At 41.4% G+C, this 17323-nt stretch overlaps 1 protein-coding gene across 1 annotated transcript in view; it reads left to right on the top strand.

The window, feature by feature from the left end:
* Positions 1–3813: 3813 nt before the first annotated feature.
* Positions 3814–17323, top strand: part of Ccdc81 (coiled-coil domain containing 81) — a 48408-nt gene continuing 34898 nt past the window's right edge. Inside the window, exons 1-4 of the mRNA XM_042689564.1 lie at positions 3814–3892; positions 8367–8428; positions 12980–13133; positions 16316–16572. Of these exons, the coding sequence (XP_042545498.1) occupies positions 3814–3892; positions 8367–8428; positions 12980–13133; positions 16316–16572 (552 nt within the window). The remainder of the gene's footprint in view (positions 3893–8366; positions 8429–12979; positions 13134–16315; positions 16573–17323) is intronic.

Raw genomic sequence — 17323 nt, 5'->3', positions numbered from 1 at the left:
GTAAATACAGCAGCTGCAAATGTGTTCTGGTTCAGATGTGTGAGCTACTGAACTACCACTAATCTCTCTGATCGTGGTGATGGAATTTGTGTGTGTGGAGGGGGGGTGTACTGAGATTTGAATAGTTTTTGCACTTTTAATGTACATTTACTTATTTGTTTGTTTTTGTCCCCTTTCTGGAGCTTGAACTTAGGGCTTGAGTACTGTCCCTGTGCTTCTTTGCCCCAGGCTGTTGTTGTACCACTTGAGCCACAGATCCACTTCCAGCTTTTTGATGGTGAACTTTCTTGCCTGGACTGGCTTCCAAGCATGATTCTCAGATCTCAGTCTCCTGAGCAGCTAGGATTACAGGTGTGAGCCATCAGCACTAGGCTGATGTTATATTTATAATTATAATTATTATAATAATATTATAATTATAATTATTATAACAATTTTTATTTTGTGCTGGTCCTGAGGCTTGCGCTTAAGAGTCTTGGAGCTGTCTCTGAGCTTTTTTGCTCAAAGCTGGTTGTCTATCACTTGAGCCAGAGCTCCACTTCCAGATTTTTTGGTGGCCTACGGACAACCCAAGCCCTGAGTTCAAGCCCTCAGAACCTGCACACACACACACACACACACACAAATACACACACACACACACACAGAGGCACTTATAAAGGTCAAAAGTTTTATAAAACAAAAATTAAAGTAGCTCTGGAGTGGCCCAGAGGACTGAGGAATGGAACCCACAGCCATGCTGTGCTGAGCCTTCCCTCCCTCTTCCCTTCCCTCTCTCCCTAGCCCCCTTTTCCCTCCGTTCTTTCCCCCTCCACTTAGACACCATTGGGGTGGAGGGGCAGGAGCTGCAGCTGCTTCCCAGGTGGGTGATGAGCACCCTTCACAGTGCACAATGGAGCTGTGGCTCAAATGGTAGAGTGCTAACCTTGAGCATAAAAGCTCAGTGACAGCACCTAGGCCCTGAGTTCAAGCTCCAGGACTGACAGGAAAAAAAATAGAAAGAAAAAGTGTTTATTTTTGAAAAATGAACATGTACGTTCTCATATTATGCAAATGCTATTAAAAGGATATTATTTTGAGCCTTTGTATTAGTACACTTCTTTTCTCTCTCTCTCTTTCTCTTTCTTTCTCTTTCTTTCTTCTTTCTTTCTTTCTTTCTTTCTTTCTTTCTTTCTTTCTTTCTTTCTTTCTTTCTTTCTTTCTTTCTTTCTTTCTTTCTTTCTTTCTTTCTTTCTTTCTTTCTTTCTTTCTTTCTTTCTTTCTTTCTTTCTTTCTTTCTTTCTTTCTTTCTTTTTCTTTCTTTTTGCCAGTGCTGGAGCTTGAACTCAGGACCTAGGCACTGTCCCTCAGATTCTTTTTGCTCAAAGTTAGCACTCTACTATTTGAGCTACAGCATGACTTCTGGCCTTTTCTGTGTATGTGATACTGAGGACTACCCAGGGCTTCATGCATGCTAGGCAAGCACTCTACTAAGCCACATTCCCAGCCCTATATAGGTACATTTCTGATTTGTGGCAAAAGAAAAAATAAACTGTCCCAAACAGAAAAATAATGGCTATCAGAACTATGTTTTTAGTGTGAACTACCATTACTTTTTATTGTAAGGGTGGACATTGAGCATTTGGTGCAGTTTTCAATAAAATTAATTAAAATTTGTTAAAATTTGGATGCCAGGCACTGGTGGCCCATGTGTATAATCCTAGCTACTCAAGAGGCTGAGATCTGAGGATCACAGTTGGAAGCCAGCCAGAAAAGTGCCCCTGAAATTCTTATTTCCAATTAACCCCTCAAAAGCTGGAAGTGGATCAAAGTGGTAGAGCTCTAGTCTTGAGGAAAAGAGCTCAGGGACAGAGCCTAGGCCCTGAGTGAAAGCCACACTACTGACAAAAAAGAAATGTAAGAGAATGGTTGAAGTGGCATTATTCCTAATATTCACAAATGGAAACAATTCAAATGCCCTTTAACCGTGGAATAGATAAATAAACTGTGACTTACTCACACAAAGAAATACTATGCACTGGTGAAAATGAACAGATTGCTACCACAGAAACCATGGATGACTCTCATAATGTAATATGAGAAACAGAATACACAGTCAATGATTTCAAAAGTTCAAACACTGGCAAAACTATGAGACCAGAGAAGAAGAAGTGGGTTTCCATGATCCTGCTAGTGGTCTGTTTCTAGACCTGGAGAGAATTAGTATGCTCATTTTGCAGAAGGAGAATGTGAACAGACCCCACAAGAAGAGCGCAGGGGGGAAAAATCCAACCACGAAACCAGTGCAAACAACATCAAAACCCACATAATTTGAAGAGAAGAGCCCATGAATACCCCAAAATAGTAAATTCCAACTTGTTCTTGGCTTTTAAACAGATGTCCTCACATCAAATGCACTCTTGACAAAACCACCACTCTCACTGAGAAAGACTTCAGGCAAATGCCAAAACATCCACCTTCAGACACCACCAAGTATCATCACTACCAGCGTAAGAGCAGAAGGGAAGAGTTAAAGATCAAGTCACATCAGAAAGAATGATACTTGGGCTGGGAAGGTAGTTCAGTGGTAGAGTGCTTGCCTTGCATGCATGAGGCCCTGGGTTCGATTCCTCAGCACCACATAAGCAAAAAGAAAAAAGCCAGAAGTGGCGTTGTGCTTGTGGCTCAAGTGGTAGAGCGCTAGCCTTGAGCTGAAGAGCTGAGGGACAGCACCCAGGCCCAGAGTTCAGGCCCTACGACCAGACCCACCCCCCCCCCCCCAAAAAAAAGAAAGAATGATACTGCCCCATTTGTATGGAAATGGAAAGACTTGGAAATAATATTAAGTGAAGTAAGCCAGACCCAAATTATTTGCAATACATTGTATACATCTAGGATAATCTTAGCAGATGAGCAGAATAGCTCAATGACTGTGATCATAAGATGACACTAAGCAAAATGAACTCCAAGACATGGACACAAGAGGTTTTTCTTTACTGTTGTTGTTTTTAATGTACTATGTGATGTCTTATTTCTTTTGTATGTTTCCCCCCTATGTTATATGCCCTCTTGTCATTGTATTTGATTTTGGTACCCTAGTCTTGTATATGTGTATATCAGAATCAGGGAAGGGAACGGGAACAGCGGAATGGTGAGACAAAGGGCAAGGGGGAACCAATGTAATAGTGATATCACAACATAATATGTGGGAAATGATCTGTGCATCTTGGGGGAGAATGGAAGGAGGTAAAATAGGAGGGATGAGGGAAGGGGTAACAAATTTGAGAAGAAATGTACTTATTACCTTACTTATGTAATTGTAACCCCTCTGTACATCACTTTGACAATTAAAAAAAAATCAAGTCACTTCCCACCCTAGCTACCAGGAGCTCTGGAGTTACCTGGGTTACCTGGGCAACCGAGGGGCTGGCTGGTTGCAGTAGGCGGGGCTGAGCCCCTGCAGGGGTCCATGGTAACCAAGCGGGGCTTTGTGCATCTTAGCAACACACCCACCCCCGCAGCGCCTCCACTCACCGAGCCCCTCCCTCCCCTCTCCCTGCAGAGGAGGCGCTGGATGGTTCTTCATTTTTCCGTGGTATAACCAGTTTGAGAGCCAGAGCAGAGAGAGGGACGGTGAGGGAAAAAAAAAAAAAATTAAACTGAAGAGAAAACAAAAAAAAGAATCCAAAATTTGGGTAATTTTTATTTTGTAATGCACATTCCAAACTCCAAGGGGAGGGACTGAAGGGTGAGAAAGTCACTGTAATACAAACTCCATATAAGGAAAGAAGAAAAGACACCCGTGGAGGCACAGTTCAGACTGGGGGTCCAGAGATGCTGGACACTATCGTCCCCGCTGTGCAGGAGCTGGGCAGGCAGGTGCTGCCCACACTGCCCTTGCTGAGCCAGGAGGGTAAGTGGCTTGGGATGGGGCCCTAAGGCTGGACCTACCGCATGGAGGGAGGCCACTTGTTTCTAGCTTGGAGTGCCTCATTGTCTTGGCAACCAGGTAGTGGCACTGGATACCCAGGTTCTGCATCTAATCAAGGGAAAGGAGACAATTCAGTGTGTGTGTGTGTTGAGGGGGTTTGGGGGAGGGGGTACTAGGGCCTCTACCTCTAAGCTAATACTCTACCACTTGAGACACACCTCCCTATCTGTTTTTTTTTCCTCAAGGACTGTTTACCGCCTTTTCCATCTTTGAACAGCTGTTCTTAGATATCAGCCTCCTGAGTAGCTAGGATTTCTGAAGTGAGGCACTTACTAGTGCCTGGCTTCATGTAGGCTATCCAGTCTTGTGAACCTTCAAAACTATGGTCTACAGCAATGACTTCTCTTTAGAGTAAACACTGCTTCCAGTTATTTCATTGTAGTCACACAAAGCTGACTTAATATACCAGTGTTCTAAGATTTTTCCTTTATTTTTAAATCAAGAATTGGTGAGGATTTGTTGAATGCCATTTCTGCACCTGTTGATATGATCCTATGATTTTTCTTTTTATCCTTTTTTAAAGTAATGGATTAACTGATTTCTGTATGTTGAACTAGTTATAAACTTGATTATTGATTTTAGATCTTTTTTCTAATTTTATGCATCCATTGCTATGTTTCACTTCAAGCACTGCTTTTGCTGCAGACAATACATTTTTATATGCTTGGGCTTTCATTTTCATTAGTTCAAAATGTTTTAAATTTCTATCAAGATCGCTTCTTTGGCCCATATGTATGAAGTGCATGTTGTCCATTGAGAAATAACAAATTTCAGTAGATAATTAAGCTGCTTTTCCTAATTTTTATCTATTGTATTTGATTGAGTAAAACATTGCAGCAGACTTGAATATATCATCTACATGAAGGAAGGCTATTCTCAAATTTCCAGTTAAGCTCAGACAAGTCTTTTCATCAGGATCTGGTTGCAAACACTACATTGTCTCCTGGCCCTAAATAAATCATTTCCTCTTTGGTATAGATGGCTTTCCTGAAATGTGAGCTGTAGGGCATGTCTCCACAAAAGACTTTTAGTGGTAAACATTTAACAGTTTTGACTCAATAACCTTGAACATTCTCCAATGCACATCGGGATTCTGAGACTTTTAGTAGTAAATTAATGACATTTAAATCAGGCATTGGTGGCTCATGCCTGTAATTCATGTTTCTCAGGAGGCTGAGATCTGAGAATCATGGTTCAAAGATAAGCTGGCCATAAAAGTTGATGAAATATTTACTTTCAATTAAACAACAAAACAAAACAAAAACCAGAAGTGAGGGTATGGCTCAAGTGAGAGAAAAAGCAAAGAGAAAGAGAGAGAGACAGAGACAGACAGAGACAGAGACAGAGAGACAGAGAGGGAGACAGACAGAGACAGAGAGAAAGAAAGAGGGAGAGAGAGAGAGAAAGGCCCTGAGTTCAAGCCTTAGTACCAGAAAACACACAGTCTCTCTCTCTCTCTCACATACACACACACACAAATTAACATGACATTTTTGCGTCATGATGAAAATAAGACCCTAATTCTTTCCAGTCAGTAGTGGAAGCCATTTGGCTGTGGAGTAGTGTATACGTATATGTATATGTGTGTCTTGGGGGGAGGGGGGATGGTTAAAGGAACTGCACATCCCTGTTTTAGAGTGTGGGTAGAATTTTGGCCTCTGAGCTCACTCACTGTTGCATGCAGCCCTAGTTTTATCGGTGGTGATTGAATTTCCATCATTAAACTTGTTCTCACATGCTTATGGGAATAACTGCTTCTTCTCATCCACCAAACTTGCAACTTAATGAAAATACTTGGAACCCTGTTACATTACAGTCTTCCTGATTTACTTACTGGTTTCAACTATCAGGAGAACTAATAATACCAATAAACTAAGCCCTCTCCAAAGCAGGAGAAGAATTGGACTTTTTTACCACCTTCATCAATATCCCAAAGAGGCAACCTGGTGAATGTTACTTTCATTTTGACAGCATTGAGGTTTGAACTCAGGGCCTTGAACTGACTCGGCAGGTGCTCTACCACTTGAGCTATATCCCCACCCTCATTTGCTCTAATTACTTTTTCCCAGTGGATCTTGCATTTGCCCTTTGGGATTTGCCATCCTCCTACCTATGCCCTCTCACATAGCTGGGATTGTACGTACAGACTAGCATACTCATCTTATTGGTAGAGATGGAGTCTCACTAACTTGTTTTCTTGACTGGGCTGGCCTCCTGAAGACCTGGGTTTTCAGTGAATTTCATCTTTCTTGACTTTTCATTTTGAGAATTAAAACAACACTCTTGATTTGCAAAGAGTTTCTAAATAAAAAGTATCCTTAGTAAACTTGATTACATTTGGAATGGGGATATCAATATAGGCATGTTTCTCTATATTTCTGAACATTGGTCAGAGCTAGAGTATATATTTATACTCCGCATCAATACTAGGAATTATTGGCAACTCAAAATAAGAAAATAAACACAGAAGTCTTCCTTTTGGCCAAGCTAGAAATAAAAAGGCTATGCAAAGTAAAGTCCTTGTGCCCTTATTCTTAGCCCAGGCTCTTTGTTATAAAAAAAAAAAGATTAGTTTAACTTGGGCATATAAAATAGTATTTATCAAAATGAATTTCAGGAAACAGAAATATGAGTTATTTAGTGTTGTTTGTGTGGTGTAGCTTGTATGTATTTTTTTCTTTGCTTAAGGAGGACAAAAGGGGGGTACAAAAAGGAGGGAGGAAGGGTGAACAAATGCAATCATAGCATTCAGTATACACTGTGTGTAAATGGAACTATGCAGCTTGAGGGCAGGGATAAAAGGCAGAAACTGGTTTAAACTGAAGGAAGGGGAAAGCAAAAGAATGGATATCATTGTCCCAAAGAGAAATATATATATATTACCTGAATTGTGAAATGGTAACCTTTCTCTATACTACTACTACTAATAGTAATATATTAAAATTATTTAGACATAATTATATTAAACTTGTGATTCACAGCAGTAAATTAGGAGATCATATCTCAACCAATAAAAAGTGGGCGCACTTCCTGTGTTGGTACACCTTGGTATCATGGGAAGCATAAATAAGAGGATTGTAGTCCAGGATGGCCTAGGCAAAAAGTTAAACTATTCAAGAAATAAAGCAAAAAGGGATGGAGAAATGGCTCAAGTGGTAGAGTGCATATCAAGCAAGCACAAGGTTCTGAATTCAATCCCCAGTGCCACAAAAAAAAACACAAAAATTTTAATCTATATATTTTATTGTAAAGATACTGTACAGAGGGGTTTCAGTAAGGTAATGAGTACCATTTCCTATCAAGCATTGTTACCCCCTCCTTTGTTTTTCCCCTGCCATTCCTTCCCTCCCCACCTCCCCAACTCCTCCTCCCCCTGCCCCCCAACCCCATTCCCCCACCCCTGCGCCTGAAGTTTTAAAGTTTGTTTTCAACATAGTGTCTTGTACATCTCATTGTTACAATGGGTCAACCTGTATCCCTATTGACAATTTTTTAAATTAATTACAGGACAGACTTTACAAACAGTTGATTAATGAGCCAGTGCCTCACACCTGTAATCCTAGTTACTTAGGAAGATAAGATTTGAAGATCTCTGTTCAAAGCCAGCCTGGCAGGATAGTCAGTGAGACTCTTATTTCCAATTAACCATCAAAACAGCTTAAAGTAGAGTGTGGGTCAAGTGGTAAAGTGCTAGCCTTGAGCAAAAAAAAGCTCAGAGACAGCATTCAAGCCCTGAGTCCAAGCTCCAGGAGCAGTGCACGCATGCACACACACACACACACACACACACACAAAAACACATGCACAAGCACATGCACACATAACACAAAAACTAGACAATAGTTGGTTAACTCCATTAGTATGGTAAAAGAAAATAGGCAACTGAATTCTCTTTACTCTGGAATGATTCTCTTTAAAAAATTTACTGCTGCTGTTGTTGATATCAAAACAAATCTTCAGCTAGGAGCTGAATAGGCTCATGCCTATTCAGGAAGCTGAGATCTGAGGATCGAGGTTCAAAGCCAGCTCAGGGAAGAAAGTCCATTTGACTCTTATCTCCAATTAACCACCAGAAAACTGGAAATGATGCAGTGGCTCAAGTGATAAGAGTACTTGCCTTGAGCTGATGAGCTCAGGGGCAGCATCCAGGCCCAGAGTTCAAACCCTAAGACCGACCAAAAAAAAAAAAAAAGTATCTTTGAAATTGATATGAGTAAGCTTTAGATTCCAGAAAATTAACTTTTGGAAATGATTCTATTCTCTGTCAATTCTAAATTAAGTAGGGAGTTACTGTCATGACCTATTTACATACATGCCTTAATTACATTTTTTTGCTTATGAAGGCCTCATCAAATGGGTGCTCACAGAAATTATTTTGGTGTTTTTTGCATTTCAGAGGTCTCTATGATCTGGGGGTATGTTTCAGAGTTTGTGGAACGGCAGCTCACCTTGCACAAGGTAGGATTCGACTTCAATTTTAACATAGGGGTTCCCAGGGACTTTCTTTTTTACGGAACCATCCAGCATTGCATTCACTCCTATGGTTTTATTATATTGAGGGCTAGTGAGTAGCAGTTTTTACAAAAAGTTCTCTTCTAGTGACATCTGGGGTAATGCTGCTCAGCTTGACTTGGTTTAAATAACCCAAATGACTTCTGATCTTTCATTTTCTGTTCCTCCACAGCCAAGGATGTATTTTTAATGAAAATATATGAACATTTGAGGAATGAACCTCAATTAGCTAAAAATTAGAAATTTTGTCTATGGGGCAAAGACTTTGTCAAGTCTTAGAGTTGGATGCCATAGAGATAGGCAGAGATTTTGGAAGGAGCTGTTAGAAGTTTGTGGAGCTTTTTTTTTTAATGATATTTTTATTTTTAATAATTAATTTTTTAAAATTCTCCTTAGTTGTTCAAAGGGTTTCAATTCACCGTGTCAGTTTATGAATACAATGCATCTTTTTTTTTTTTTTAAGTTTGTAGAACTTTTATTTTCAGCTCAGACTTCCCACAGTAAGGGCAGATGGGTTGAATGAACCCTTCCAACTTCTTTGGTTTGATTTGAGTTTTGAATTACTGATCATCATCACTTTTCTTGGAAGAGTTTAAATAAACTTTTGAAATTTTCACCCTCATTTTCTTGCAACAATGACCGAAACAAAAGCCAGCATCCCTCACATGAGACCTGCAGCATATACACCTGGCTCGACCCAGGCCATGGTGTCCAGTCCATTTTGATGCGGTGTGTCCTTTGTAGCTGTAGTAGGAAGGCCCCTACTCAGGTGGGCAAGCTCACCTAGTCATCCCGAGTGTCAAAGCCCACGGCAACAAAGTTGTTAGAAAAGAAGCAACTTGGGACTGGGAAGGTGGCTCAGTAGTAGAGCGCTTGCTTTGCATGCTTGAGGCCCTGGGTTCGATTCCTCAGCACCACATAAGCAAAAATGAAAAAAGCCGGAAGTGGCGCTGTGATTCAAGTGGTAGAGCTCTAGCCTTGAGCTGAAGAGCTTAGGGACAGCACCCAGGCCCAGAGTTCAAGCCCCACGACCAGACCCAAAAACAAAAACTAAACAAAACAAAAAAACAAAAAGAAATGAAGCAACTTTACTGAGAAAGTTCCTACACCGACTGGCCAGGGTGGCAGCACACGAGAGCTGATACTGCGAACCTTTTTTCCCCCCACTCCCCTCCCTGCGGCCCACATACTTTGATTTTTTTTTTTTTTCAGGTAAGGGGTAGGTTTTTTTAGTAAACCTGCTGGAACCAGGCAAGGTTGGCACTCCACGAGGCTGGCAAAAGAGAGAGAAAAGATAGCATCTGGGAAAGAGAGAGCTAGGAAAGAGAAGAGAGCTGGGAAAGAGAAGAGAAGGAAAGAGCTGAGAAAGAGCTAGAAAAGAGCAGAGAGAGCCTCTGGGCCTGGGCTAGCCCTTATCTAGGGTATGGGTGGAGAAAGGTGTAGCCACATCAAATTCAGATGTGACCTCAGCAGATGCAGATGTGACCTCTTCCAGGTGTGCCAGTTGCCTAGGTAATGCAGGAACTGGGCAAAGACTTTGCTGTGAGGAGGGTGGAGTCTGCTCACCATCCAGGAGCAGACCTTACATTGCAGCCTTTTAATAATCATGAAATAGGGCGAGGATTCTCTCTGGCTACTTTCTGCTGAAAAGGGGCATCGACAATAGGGGTAAAAGGCTGGAATTTGGTCCCCTCCCAGAGAAGGCAGTGAGCAGCAGCTGTCCCTTGGTGGTGTGAGTCCTTAGATGAAGTCTGGAGAAGTCTCATGAGCATTAAGGGGCTGGAAAAAAAATACTAGAGAGCGAATAAATGGCAAGAGGAAGGACTTGGAGCTGAAAATGTTGGTAGAAATGTCCCTAGCTACTTCTGACATCTGGCAACTAGGTAGAGAAGCCATGTGACAAAGGCAAGAATATAAATTCCTGTTGTTAATAGGTAGACAGGTATAGACATTGGATGGGAAGGCTTCTTACTTCTACTGACCTTCCGTCTCTGGTTAATTTTGAAAGGGCAGGCACAAAATAGCTTATGTGACATCATCTCCTCTTACTCCTCTCCATGTTCTCTTGTTCCCCAGACTGGCTGAGTCTAGGTGCTCGTTGCTGGGATGGCTTGTTCCAGTTAGTATTCAAGGAGGTTTGAACTCAAGGCTTGGGCACTGTCCCTGAGCACTTCTGTTCAAGGCCAGCACTAAACCACTTTGAGTTATAGTACCACTTGCAGAGTTTGGCTGGTTAGAGATAAGAGTCTTGAGCCATGCTTCCAGCCTGGCTCTTTGCAGGTTAGTTGGGAGATGGAGTCTTAGGGATTTTTCAGCCCAGGTTGGCTTTGAACTGAAATCTTTGCCACAAAGCCCTTTGTTACTTCCAAGTAAAGCAACAAGGAGATCAAATAGAATAAGTAGAGCTTACCTGGTCCTTATCAAGAATTGCCAACAAATATTCTGAAATGACAAAACTCATTAGATGTGATGAGAATTTTAGCACAGATATGCCCAATATTTTAGAACCACATAGTCAGTAGTAGAATACACAACACAAAACAAAAAAGGCAAAACTCAAAACCCAAAATTTTTGACAACAATGTGTAGACATCTTTGCTAACAAAGCACATCAGATGGTTGGGCCTCAGTTACTAGGGCCTGTGAAAAGAGCAACTTGTTAGCAAGGCACCTGAGAACAGATGGGTGGAGTGGTAAGCTTGGTGGAAGGTTAAGGGTCAGACCCTTAACCCACCATGTGGCCAAGATGGTGAATTCAAGATGGCAAATTTCTGAAAAAATGCAAAGAAACTTTGAACATAGATCAAGCCTACATTGGCTAGCATTTGAGAGGGAACCTAGAGGGGGGTCCCTGGGACCCAGCCTGCGTCGCACTCTTCAAGGCACAAGCCAAAAAGTTGTAGAAAAAAGGATAGAAAGTTGGACATGAATGGCAGAGAGAGAGCAAAGAGAACCTAAAATTAACCAGACTTCTGACCATTTACCATTGCAGTAGCAAAAACTGTGTACATCTGAGAATGGCATAAAATTAGGCTCTCTGCCTTTCTAGGGAGCGCAGGAGGCATTGCAAAGGGGTTTCACGGCTCAGGTGTGATTCGCAGCACCCCATTAAATGAGTAGGAGAGTCAGTCTGGTGAATGAAGGAAAGCTGACCAGGCAGAAGCGGCATCCCGACTTCCCCCAGAGCCCTCTAGAGAAAAATGGTCAAGCCCCCAAAACCAAGCATCCTCAGCTTCGGAGGTGACCGGCCTTTCAGCTAAAGGCTGTAGGAGCTCTCTGGTGTGGCGCCAAGTCTGGACAGAGACTGAGTGACAGAGAACGGTAGAGAGTAGTTTCACTCACCAGAGTAGAGAAGTGGTGTGGACGTGGATGTGAAGGCCAGCCATGGTATCTATGCGCTGTGCATACTTTCAATTTTAAAGGCAAAATTCGAGAGGTTGAGCCCGGTCATGTGCAGGTGACCAATGGGATTGTAACACACACAAAGCATTGTACAGTCATACCAGACCCCACGCAGGTGGCCAATGAGGTTACAGTTCATCTCATAATGGGTGTTTAAACCAGCCTATCACTTTGGTTTAAAATGGCGTGCAAATTTTTTTCTCATAAGCAGGTGGTGGAGCAAGTTGAGCAAGATTATTTGCTTTACTGGTCAGCCTTTGTCAAAACCATAAGGGTGTGGGTTAGGGTGTTAGGGGAGTGGGGATCAGATGTATCCTCCATTCTGGGAATTTAGCTTGCCCGGATCTGGAGGGGGTTACATTATCCAAGGGTTACCGTTACCCAGTGAGTCAAGATAGAATCCAGAAGCCTACAGGTTGAATCAGAGTTTACACTAAGGTTATGCTAGTTTAAATCTCCATTTTTTCAGGCTCCGTTTCCCATTACAGTAGCCACCTTCCACTCTTCCTTTCCTTCCCTTGCATGCTTTCTTGAGTCTTGGAAGCAATCTGAATTTGTAACCTTTGATATAGGATAATGCTATCTCTATGGCATCATATATGATAACAGAAACAAACTTTGAGGGAAAACAACATTTGTTTCTACCCATCAGCCAAGCTCACTACCTTGTAGAACCACACATTGTGGGTGCTAGGTTGTCTGATATGGAGAGAAAAGGAGAATAAGAGAACAAAGATTCTTATGCTCCCTTCTATAGCACATGATTAAGATTGAAAATACACAATTTAGGACAAATCTAATTTTAGATTAGATAGAAGAAACTATAGTATTCATGCAAGTTCCGCATAGCCTTGTAATTGTGAAAATGTAGTATCTGATATCTGCAAAGCATCATGGGTCTTTCTCTTACATTTTTTAAACTAAATTTATTTGAAATATATAATAATAAACTTTTACAGCCAAGAAGGGTTTTAGAGGTCATTTTAAGGCCCAAGCTTAAATTCTCTTCACTTCTCTTTTTGATAGCAGAATTAAGGTTATTTTTTTCTTCATCCTTTCATTGAATTGTGTTTGTTACTTTTATTCTCCTGATAGGGGGTTCAGATTTTTGGACTTGGAATTTTCACTTTCACAAGACAAAAGCTTGAGATGGGAAATAAGATAATTGTGCTCCAGAGGCCTGTATTTATCATGGCAGAGAAGTTACTGCAGTTGCATGGACTCAAACAAAACAAAGTGTATTCACCTGGTAAGTCATCTTAATGTTGGAGGCCTTGCCAGATCACTGGCGGAGGGAGACAAATGAACATGAACCATGTGTCTGGTTTGAGGGACTTAGATTTCATGTCGTACCTTCTACAAGGGAGGATCAAGGTGGGAAACCATAGTCTCCACACAATGGTTTTAAAGCCCAGTAATTTAAGAGGCAGAAGGAAAAGATTTGACGCTCAGAGAAACCAAGTCTATAAAAGTCATGCCACAGAGTTGTATAGACTCTCACTCATATTCCAGATTCTATGAAGTTAAAAGTGGTTATAAAGAAGTATTTATTTAAGGATTTTGGTTTGACTGTATAAATAAACTAAACATGCTTCTATCATATAAATAAATAAATATATAAGATGTTGTTTTGTTTACTTTAGAAAATCAAAATATTCAGAAAATTACACAAACAATACATGCTTGATATTGAAAAAAAATCCAGAAAATACAAATGTATGTTGAATAAGAAGTCGAAACTGGGTGCTGGAGACTTACATCTGTAATCTTGGCTACTTAGGAGGCTAAGATATGAGGACTATAACTTGAAGCCAGCCTAGGCAGTTAAGACCATGAGATACTTATCTCTGATGAATCACCAAGAGGCCAGAAGTAGAGCTATGGCTAAAGTGGTAGAGTGACAATACTGAGTGAAAAAGATAAGGGGTAATGTCCAGGCCTTGAATTCAAGCCCCTGTACAAGTACACACACACACACACACACACACACACACACACACACACACACACACACACACACACAAATTGAAGCCCTGATGGCTCCAAGAGGTAGCTGTTGTCAATATTTTGGTGTATATTCTTCTAGAGTCTCCTAAACATTTTTTTCTGGTACCTGAGTTTGAATTTGGGATTTCATTGCTTGCTTGGATGATGTTCTACTACTTGAGCCGAGCCTCCAGCCTGATTCTTTGCTGGCTATTTTGTAGATGGTCTGGCTTTGAACCAGTTCAGATCCTTTCTGGATCTCAGCTTCCTGAGTAGCTAGGATTACAGGTGAGAGCCATTGGTGCCCAAACAACCCCTACACTCAGAATTTTTTTTTTCAGGCAGGAAAAGAAGTTTATTTACCAAACTGCTACCCCAGCCATGCATGGTGGAGAAGCATGGCTGAAAAGGAAAGGTGGGGGGGAACCCACCTCTGGGCCAGGACTTATCTGGGCCAGGGACAGGAAGAGGTGTGGCCAGGTGGGGGAAAGGTTTGGCCACACTGGATCTGGTTGTCACCTCAGGCTCTGGGACCCTCCTAAGGTCAGATGGGAGGCATGTGACCAGAGGTGGCCCAGGATGTGACCTAGCAGTAGGGGAAAGTGACTGCTTCCAGGTCTGCCAGTTACCTAGATAAGAGATACTGGGTGGAAACTTAGCCAAGAGGGAGAGAGGTGTCCATGTGCAGACCTTACATCCCAGCCTCTTGATAATTATGAAAAAGGGCAAAGATTCTATCTGGCTACTTCCTGCTGGCCAGGGAGCGTCGACAGTCGGGGTAAAAGGCTGAGATGTGGTCCCCTCTGGGAGAAGGCAGCAGGCAGCAGCTGTCACTTGGGTGTTGAGTCATTAGATGAAGTCTGGAGGAGGCAAGTCTCATGGATGAAGTCTGGAGAAGTCTCATGAGGCATTGGGAGACAGAGTAGAGAAGTGGTGTGGACGTGGATGTGATGGCCAGCAATGGTATTGGTGAAAAGTCTTGCAGTTCGGTTCACAGAAAAGGGGTTAGGAAATTCTAACATTTCCAACTCAAAAACCCCATCAGAGTCACGGCACCACATGTAAGATATATTAAATAACTAGGTTTCATTAGGTAGCTGATGAAGAAAACACTCGATATTCAGGCAGGAAAAGAGGTTTATTTACCGAACTGCTGCCCCAGCCATGCATGGTGGAGAAGCATGGCTATAAAGGAAAGCGGCGGGTGGGGGAGCCCTAGAATTTTTATTTATATTTATTTACCTATAAAAAGAGATTGTCTTTTTGGATCTTATTATCTTATGTGTGTGTGTGTGTGTGTGTGTGTGTGTGTGTGTGTGTGCTGGTACTAGAGCTTGAACTAAGGGACTTGTGTTGTTCTTAGATTTTTTTTTTCTCTTAAGAACAGAGCTCTGCCATTTGAGCTACACCTCTACTTCAAACCTTTTGCTGGTTAATTGACTTCAAACTACAATCTTCAGATCTCAGCCTCCTGAGTAGCTAGGATTATAGGCATGAGCCACTGGTGCCTGCTGACTTTATGATCTTGATCTTCTCTGCTACTTACCCTTTGCCTGACTTGTGGACCTTGTGTGGCTCCTGTTCTAGCTAAGCTGACCTTATGCTTTCTTCATACTAGAAATGATTTTGTCCCTTTGTAATGTCCTTTATGGGTTTATTAAAGAAGAAAAGCTTTCTACAAGTCACTCATATGATCCCCTTATGTAAGATCAACTCAATTAGAATAACGTCTACTGACATGACTGTTGTTTAAAATATTTAACATGGTTTAAAATGATATATATTTGTTTATTGTATTATGATATAATGGTCTAAAATGATACAATATGCAAATATTGCAAGAGCATTTTCTAAAAAATAAGGGGATAGAAATTTTTAGAAAATCTTTGGTGAATAGAAGTAATTAGTTATTTCTGTTTAAAGTTTGTGTACAGTGTTGTTTGGAAAGGTAATTATTTACCAGGCACTAGTGATGCATGCTTGTAATTCTAGCTCTCAGGAGGCAGAGATCTGAGGATTGCATTTCAAAGCCAGCCCAGGCAGAAAAGTCCATGAGACTCTTATCTCCAATTTTCCACCAAAAGGCAAAGAGTGGAGCTATGGCTGAAATGGTAGAGCCCTAGCCTTGAGTAAAAAAGTCAAGGACAGTGCCCAGGGCCTGAGTTCAAGCCCCAGTACTGATGCGTGTGCATACACACACACACACACACACACACACACCACACACATGGTAATTATTTTTATTCTGAGCATAAACCATTGTTGTACTTTTAGGGAAAATTGTACTGCTTAGTATGTGTTAAAATCCTCACCTGTCTGTAGTAATCGTATTCCGTTAAGGACAACTAAAGGCTTCACAAAGACGGTTTTGGAGTAGTAAGAATTAGGTCCTTATTGGAGTCGCCATGTCCTCTTCTCCACCTCAACTATCTGTTTCTTCTCTAGGTGACATTCCAGTGGTTCCACTTAATTTTGTTATGATCTCTCTGGAGAGTCCATTCACCAGGGACACGGTGGAAGGGTGTGTTAAGGAGACATTGCTTTTCCTCTCACGATCCATTTCCACTAAGCAGACTGTGGAGTTCACATTCAAGGGGATTGGGGTGCTCATGATCAAGAATAGCAAGGTGAAGATGAAATTTTCTAAGGACTTCCTGTGTACGATGGATGGGAGTGGGACTTTGACGAAAGCCCTAGCAAATGTAAGTTAATTTCTTTTTCTTCTCCAAACCTCCGTTACAACCATGGCACCAAATCATATAGGCTGTCATTCAAAAAACTCAGGGGTGACATTGATGAATTGTGCTCATAAAATGACAACTCCTTAAAGAAAATTGTAAGATTATTAAAGATAAAATTGTAAGAAAATTAAAGATAATTTTTAGAAAATAGTCAAAAATAAAAATTCAAGCAACCCAAGCACTGATAGTTCACATCTGTAGTCCTAGCTGCTCAGGAGGTTGAGATTTTAGGATTGAGGTTTGAAGCCATCCCTGCCTTAAACCCCAGGGCTGTCATGCATTTGTTGTGGTCCTCAATTAGATGTCCACAGTGCTCTGAGTTGAAGTCCAAGTAATGGCATGACACAAAAGGAAAAGAAAGGAAAACAAAAGAAAGAAGAAAGGAAGGAAGAAAAACTCAGGTTGACATGTTTAGTTGACATTTTCCTCGCATGTATGGAGATGTCTGTTATGTATGATTAAGTCCTGGACAGAAAGATGAAGAGGGTAAAGGATAAGGTTTTGAGTTGGTGTCAATCAAAGAATGTAAAAAGTGATGGAGACCTACAATTTTGGACATTTTTGTGTGTGTGCTGGTATTGGGAACTGAACTCAGAGCCTTGGCTTTTTTGTTTCTTTTTTGCTCAAGAATGATGCTCTAGCCGGGCACTGGTGGCTCACGTCTGTAATCCTAGCTACTCAGGAGGCTGAGATCTGAGGATCGCGGTTCAAA

The sequence above is a fragment of the Dipodomys spectabilis genome, unplaced genomic scaffold (assembly GCF_019054845.1).
Source record: "Dipodomys spectabilis isolate Male_0828 unplaced genomic scaffold, ASM1905484v1 ptg000003l, whole genome shotgun sequence".
NCBI classification, from domain to species: Eukaryota; Metazoa; Chordata; class Mammalia; order Rodentia; family Heteromyidae; genus Dipodomys; species Dipodomys spectabilis.
This window is presented reverse-complemented; position numbering and strand designations above follow the sequence as displayed.